The 7913-nt window shown below is 43.1% G+C and overlaps 1 protein-coding gene across 1 annotated transcript; it reads right to left on the reverse strand.

The window, feature by feature from the left end:
- Positions 1–5534: 5534 nt before the first annotated feature.
- Positions 5535–7892, reverse strand: LOC109959187 (uncharacterized protein C11orf87 homolog). Its single transcript, XM_020598359.1, has 2 exons — positions 7374–7892; positions 5535–6983 (listed from the first exon to the last, which is right to left on the reverse strand). Exon 2 carries the CDS (start codon positions 6883–6885, stop codon positions 6481–6483), a length of 405 nt encoding a protein of 134 aa, XP_020454015.1. The 5' UTR covers positions 6886–6983; positions 7374–7892; the 3' UTR covers positions 5535–6480.
- Positions 7893–7913: the final 21 nt, after the last annotated feature.

Below are 7913 nucleotides of genomic sequence, written 5' to 3' on the forward strand. Positions count from 1 at the left end.
ATTCTGTGTTTTTCTGTCAATATGGGGTGCTGTGTGTACATTGAGGAAAAAAATGAACTTAAATGATTTTAGCATATGGCTGCAATATAACAAAGAGTGAACAATGTAAGGGGGTCTGAATACTTTCCGTACCCACTGTATATATAAGGTCCCAGCAGGACAACATTGGCTGAATGGGTTCATGTCAGCCAGTGCAACAGTGTGACAGTAATGGAACTATGGCACAGAGCACCAAGCTGTATCAGGCTTTGGGCACACACATACTAGGCTCAGTTCACTACTGGCTTTGGTCTTTTTGGGAGTTTAATAATTGGTGGGGTGAAGAATGTAATTTGTCAATGACCACTATCTGGTTTCCAGGCCTGCCAAGCTTATTCTGTTAATGAAAAAATCTGTGTCACATGCGGAGTGAGAGAACTGCAACTCCATTACATAATATTTTTATCTGGAAAGATGTGACTAGCTTGTGCACAGGATTTGACGTTGCAAGCCTTTGTGCTGTAAACTAAGGAGAGTTATCACAGAAAAAAAAACTAATTCTCCTGTCAGAAAAATGATGTAGTGTCCCACAAATGGATTACTATACAGGGCATGAATCCATGCAGCCATAAATCAAAGTGAGTGTCAGGCAGGCAGCAGCCCCATCCATCAGTAATCTCATCTTAAAGCCCCTCTCCACTGAAGGATCCTTCAATGGTGGGTGTCAACAGAAACCATCCTACATCCAAGAAATAAGATGTATATTTGATCCTGTACTGGGCCAACAACTACATCCAACATGCTTAGGAAGCATCGAACATCAATATCTCAAATTGGCGTCATGTTACTAAGCACATTCATGCTCACATTTTGGTAATCCCATGCCCATTCCTTCCAGCCTGGGGCCAAAAAGTCATTTACGGAGGCCATTTACAGATAACAGCAAAACCCATTAAAGTTCTTAGGATTCATCCTCTGGGCACCATGAACGTCTGCACAGACATCGACCTTAAACCATCTAATAGTTTAAATATTTCCATTTGCATCAAAGTCATCCTAGAGCCACACTGTGGCTAGCTATGTAGAAACACTGGGAAATAAAGCAATATTTCATTTCTGGCACACTCATATGTTTCATCAGCTCCTGTAGGCTTCTTTCACTGACCCTGTGATTTCCATTTATATCACCAAGTTCCCAAACATAACTACATTTCTCACTGATGCGTATGATTAGCTGTGTCTCTAATGATCGAAACGAGGTCAGTATGAATGACAGGAGAATAAAGGCAGAACAACTATGAATCAGATGGTAGAATTAAGGATCATGTTTAATAGCTCCAGCGGCTGATCTGTTATTCTTTGCCTCACAGAGCAGTGGAGGAACTTGTGTGAGTGCTTGGTGACCTGACAGCCACAGCGTGATCCTGGAGTAATGAAGCGTATAAACAGACACTGGTGGTGACAAATCGTCTGCCTCAAACTGTGACAGCAGAGGTGAGAACAGGAGCAGCCATGTCCTCTCTCTCTCTGACAGTGAGTTGTCCACTTGTCATCGCTCCGAGCTGAGATAAAAAGCACAGAACCAATCTGCTAATGCAGCTCAGTGGAATAATCAAAATGCGGTGTAAAGTTGAGAGCAAAGCCTCATCAGTCTGTGAAGGCAGTAACTGAATGCAGGTCTGATTCATCTCTTTACCTTATGAAACTGTTTAATTCCAGTGGATTAATGCTGTTAAATGTGGGCTGAATTTTTCCAGTGTATGATGCAGTGGACTGTGGAGTTTTTAATCATTCCAGTGTTGTGTTTTCCCCCATGTTGTTTTGTTAAAGCGTGGCCCCTTGGCAGGTTGGCAGGCTGGTGTTAGCTTCATATTGAATGCCACCAGAAACCCATCAATTAGTGGTCCCAGCAGTTTATGTGCCAGGCCGTGTAGGAACGACCAGAGTTGTTCTGTTGCTACTTGAATGATGCCCCAATCACAACACATCTCACAGAGTCTGCTTCTGAACAACACAAGGGCAGGATATTGTTGACCCTTTGGAACGGCAGTAGTGCCGGATCTCAGTGTAAAAACGACAAAAGCCTCCTGTGTGACCCAGCCATGCTCTATCCACCACTCTATCCCCCCTCACCATACTCCACAGCACTGTATCAGCAGTGAAGTCTCACAAGTTCATAGGCTTCACAATCTCCCAGGATCTGAATTAGACACCCAACATTAGAACCATCATCAAACAGGCACAGCAGAGGATGAACTTCCTGCACCAGCTTGGGAAGTTCAACTTTCCCCAGGAGCTGCTGATACAGTTCTACAGAGGAATCATAGTCTGTCTTCTGCTCATCCATCACTGTCCGGTTTGGTTCAGCAAGCAAACAGGACAGGAGCAGACTCCAGCAAACAGTCAGAACTGCAGAAAAGATAATTGGTTGCAAGCCTGCCCTCCTTAGAGGACCTGTTCACCTCAAAGGTCAAGAGAAGGGCAGAGAAGATTCATGCAGACCCCTCACACCCAGCACAAAAGCTGTTTGAACTCCTCCCCTCTGGACCACACTACATGTCACTGTATGCCAAAATAACCAGACACAGACAGTTTCTTCCTCCTCGCCATCACTCTGATGAACAGATAGATACCTCTAACTAACGCTCTATGTCTATAACCATCACCCTGATGAATAGTTAACCAGGACTGCAGTAACATGACCAAGGTGCATTAAACTGTGGATAGAGCCTGCCACAGGCGCCAGTCTGATAGCTCGAATGTACATATGTATAAACTATAATGTAATGCTTGTATATATAATATAATGCTTATTGCCTGTTGCCAGAACACAAATACAAATTTCTTGTAAGCTCAACTTACTTGCCAGTTAAAGCTGATTTTAATTCTGATTCTGATATTTGCTTCTAAAAGGTTTTGAGCAAGATTAACTTCTCTTACAAATCAGAGATTTTCAATTTTTTTTCTACTTGATCAGTAAGTTTTGTTGCATTCTGATTTATTGTAATTTCATAAAGACAAACGACTGAAGAGCTGGGCAGAGCGTAGTGGAGTGGGGAGAGGGAGTGCTGGGGCAGAGAAGAGTGGATTGAGTTGAAGTTACATAATGTAGCTTTAATCACAAATATTCTTAATTTATGTTCCTATTTAAATGCTTATAGGTTTTACTAACTAAAAACCAGTCGCCTGAGGCGGCATACACAATTCACACAACCATAATAATGCTACAGTAAATAGCCTTGGTGGATCTCATCAACTCACTGGCCAATCAACACCCCTTGCAGAGTCTCTCTGCAGTAGCCTACAGAGGAGCTGACCTGCTGGGACGACAAAACTGTGGAAACTGGCCTCATTAATTCTAAATTAGGCTATGCACAAGAACTAGGCTATTCCCAGAGCAAACTGTGGCTTCAGGAAGTATTCAGACCCCCTTCACTATTTGCACACTTTAAAAGAAAAACATATTTTGAAATGTTTTCAAATGTATTAAAACTCAAAAACTGCAAATGATAATTGTCTAATTTACAACACTATTCGGGCCCTTTACTGTTGTTCTGTTGCACATGTAGCCATGTGTATCCTGTTAGCCTTACTTATGCATCTGTGGCATATTGAGCTCACAGGACATGGTTTCACACTGCATGCCCGTGGTGAACACGGGGGCCTGTTCATCACCTGCTAATACCATCTCTGCTGTGAAGCATGGCAACATTGTGCTATGGTGGGGCTTCTCAGCAGCAAGGACAGGAAGACTGATCAGACCTAAGGGAAGCATGAATGCAGCCAAATACACAGAGGTCCTTTAAGAAAACCTGCTCCAAGAGTGCATGTGACTTAAGACTGCAGTGGAATTTCACCTTTCAGCATAGCAATGATCTGAAGCACACAGCCAAGACAATGCTAGTGTGGCTTCAGGACAAGTCTCTGAACGTCCAGACTTACAGTAAACTCTGAAGAACATTTGTGGAGAGACCTGAAGATGGCAGTTCACAGATGCTTCCATCCAATCTGATGGTGCTTGAGAAGATCTGCCAGGAAGAATGGAATAAATTGCCAAAATGCAGCTTGCGGAGACTTACCCAAGAAGACTCAAAGCTGTAATGGCTGCCAAAAAGGATTCCACAAAGTACTGAATTAAAGGTCTGAATTTTTATTCTCTTGATTTTTGAGGAGGGTGTTGATGGATGGTATTGTCTCATGATGCAATGCAGTGGAAATGAGCCAAAAACTGCTATAAAACATAGTTTTTAAAATAAATGAGATTTCAGTTTTTGATTTAAAAATGAATGTAATCATTTTAAAACATGGTTTTGATGAAAAATGCATTTTTATCCATTTAATGCTTTCTAAAATCATTGTAAATCACTGAAAAATGTCTCGCCCTGTGTCACTTTCTTTCAAATTCAACTCTTTTCAGCCACTGACCTCCACTCACTTCTGGCTACTGAGGGCCGCCGGTTCCCATCCTTTCCTAGCCACTGACCTCCACCCATCATCCACTTGTACCTGCCAGTATCATCTACAGAATTCACCACTGGTTTATGTCCATTCCTTGCCACATCCACTCCTCACATCTGATACCCAGCCAGCTTCATCTTTCATCTTACTTTGCCATTAATTGAAAGAGTTGTTTCATCCCCCATAAATAAAATTGAATTCGTTCTTTAGCTGATGGAAAAATGTCTGGCAGCCAGGACGAAGAGAGAGGGGTGTATTTCCACAGATTGGTTGGAAGGCAAAGATATTGTATTTATGACTATGATTACTACGGACTGTACTTTTTTCATGCAGGGAACATAATGTTCAGGATCCTGATCTATAAATTGCCCTGAACGATACATACAGTGTGTTTAAATGTATAATGCATTAGTCATCTTCTGTGGACTTACTTCCAGTGTCCCTGTGAAGACAAATGGTTTCATTCTGTAGCACTTACACCAATGAGATAAGATAGAGGCAGTCTGTCGGTGCATCTCCCAGGGCTGGAGCCTTGCCAAGGACTGCTTCATATTCCCAGGCCTTTTTCTTTTCCTGGGGACAATTAGGAACACCGTGTCCTGTTACCTGGCCAACACAATGGCTGATTCACACCCAGTGACCTCCAAGAAGACATGCTGTGGCGTGATGTTGCGATTTAGAATGGTACTTGTATGGATAACCTTCATGTCAATAAATCACAGTGAATGTCTGACAGAGCTTGTTGTATATGCAGTGGACCTGATTCCTGTATTCAGTACACATGGTTCTACAGTCGTTCATATGGTCCTTTGGTGGCATGGTTCTTTGGGTCCTATGCAAGGACCCTGTGCAAATGTTATGGGTCTCCTCTCAAAAGGTCACTTACTTGTCTAGTGTGGTGGGTGAAATCCATGCAAACATTTGCATAACCTATTATCAAATGTCACCTAGGCTGTGTTATATTGGATGAATATTGAGAATACTTTCCAGTCAATTCAATATACAGTGTAATGGCACATTTAATTAAGTAGTAACATTCAGGTCTGTTAAAGGTCAAGAGACTATAAATGTTTAGGTTTACTGACATATTCAAAGGATTAACATAAGGTAAGTATTTATTTATAAACTGTGAATATTACATATTTCCTTTGATAAGGCAGATTATATGAACTCCAGAAAGATGATGTTACTGTAAAACATTCCATCTCTCATAATGGCATACATTTACAGCAAATTCATATAATTGATGACACAGAATTTCAATTAGGCTCACTGATACAATATGACGGATCAAACAGAAAGAGCAGGCGGAACTGAAACTCTCTGTTGGAAGAATTCTCAATTTATCACATGTTGAAAATACTATATTAGCACTAAACTTACAATCTGATACATTAAAGAAGAAATCTTATGTGCATAACTACAGCAAAAAGTCTTGCATCCTGTCAGGCTAACTAGAGCTACTTACAGATGTCTAATAGACATAGGAGAACAGTAATTTATGCAAATAGAAGGAAAATACTATGCAAATAAATAAGTTATTTCTATAGCCTATATGCAGCTTTGCACTGCCTAACAGCACCACGACATCCATTATAATTTAACTACATATTGGTAGTGTGTCAGAGGACATGCCAAGTAATATCAGCGAGCCACTATGGTCTGTCTTGTGTCACCAGCTCCAAATAATTTAACATAACTGTGTCATATCCTAGGAAGGATTTAAAGTTTAAACATCTTTGAGGTTTAAACACTGTTTTAGGATGGGAAAGAGGAAGAGGTCCAAAAGTCAAAGCAAGCAAGTAGTTGATATAGTCCCGCGAGGTGTTGGCTAAATACTATGCGTGGGCCCCATATCTAACCTACAGTATGTGTGACTGTAGTACTAGTGATTCCTCTAGGGCTGTTATTCTGCTCGGTTATCTGCATTTTCCCTACTGTTTCTAAGTCATCTACAAGCAGCGGAGATGGATGTGGGAGTTCTTTGTGCCTTATTGCTTTTCCTGTTTATTCCAGAGTCTCGTTCCCTGAAGTTGCACTGAGTTAACAGTCAGGTTTGTCCTCCTGCGCTCCGTGGACTTCCCCGCTCTCTGCGCTCTGGCACGAGAGCTTCACCTCACATCGCACCGGTCGGACGATGACGCACGGTTTCACGGGCTCCCCGCTAGCCCCGGTGCGCGAGGGGCTGCGACTGTCGCGCTCGTATTCCTCCTGCGCGCGCTGGATCTTCCTCTTCCGAAGCTTCCTCTTGTGGAAGTGGAACGTTGCCAGGGAAACGAGGATGATCCCCACGAGCACAGCCACCAGCACGAGGAGCGCCAGGGTGGAGGAGAACGGGAGAAAGAGGCTGAGCTGCTCCGCGCAGGTGCCGTTATTGGCCTGGAAACCCCCGTGACAGCGGTGCAGCGGCACCGACAGTCCTGAGGCCTCAGAGGTTCTGGCAGTCATTCGGTCCACCTTTCTCAGCCGCGCTTGTCTCTCTGACCCAGGTACCCTTTGTGCTCTCCGGGCTCAGCGCGGTGACACCGGCCCGCGCATGTGGTTACCTGCACGAAAAGAAGACAAATGAGACACACTGAAACAGCTCCAGTGGTGACTGCCTGGCAGAAACCCGCCCACAAACACATTAACTGGCCAGAGCTACATTAATAAGACCTATCTGAAACAATTAACATGGGAAGTGCGCACCGACCACCACATATGCTGATGATCAGTTTGACAAATGGACGTATGAATACAAGATGGGGTAGAAGTCGAGACAATACATCATCTATTATAATTTACAGGCCTAAGATTTAGCTTAGTCCTTTTCAGCACTCCATGCAAAAAGGTTTAGGACAATTGTCAAGATGTCAGCTTTACGCAGGGGACAATGTCTGCAATTGTTCCATCTCAAGCCTATATTTACATAAGGGAAGGAAATGCTGAATTCTTACCTGATGAAACAGTCAGTACGGAGAACAGTCCGCGAGTGGAAACCCGATATGTATAAATGGGAAAACTGGATCGCGGTGACGCATTTCATACAATGTGATGCTGCTGCTGCCTCTGCTGAGCTCCGATCAGCCAGGACGCGTTTACTGCCGCAATCCACTCAGTCTGCATTCAGGACAGCACTTTCTCTGCTAAATATTACAAGTAACAGAAAACCCCTCAGTGGTCATCAAGTGGGGTTTTCAAAAACGCTAATTGCAATAGAGCTGGAATCTGGTTTTCCTAGAAAAGCGTCCCTCCTCCGGTCACCCGCTGCTCCGCTCAGCATCTGAATGAGGAGCTGCAGCTGCATTAAAGGTCCCGTGTACCCGTCAGCTGGCTGGGCTGTTTTTCCTTCAGATGTAGCCCATGTAATTATGTAATGCCAACACGCGAGCTCGTATGTTGCTTTCGAAAAGTCATATTAATAAATGCTTATAAGTTCACATATGATTAAAAGAATGAATAACCACAGAGGTAAATTAGTTTTAATGTTACACTCT

Source organism: Monopterus albus, unplaced genomic scaffold (genome assembly GCF_001952655.1).
Source record: "Monopterus albus unplaced genomic scaffold, M_albus_1.0 scaffold38.1, whole genome shotgun sequence".
In the NCBI taxonomy this organism is placed as follows: Eukaryota; Metazoa; Chordata; class Actinopteri; order Synbranchiformes; family Synbranchidae; genus Monopterus; species Monopterus albus.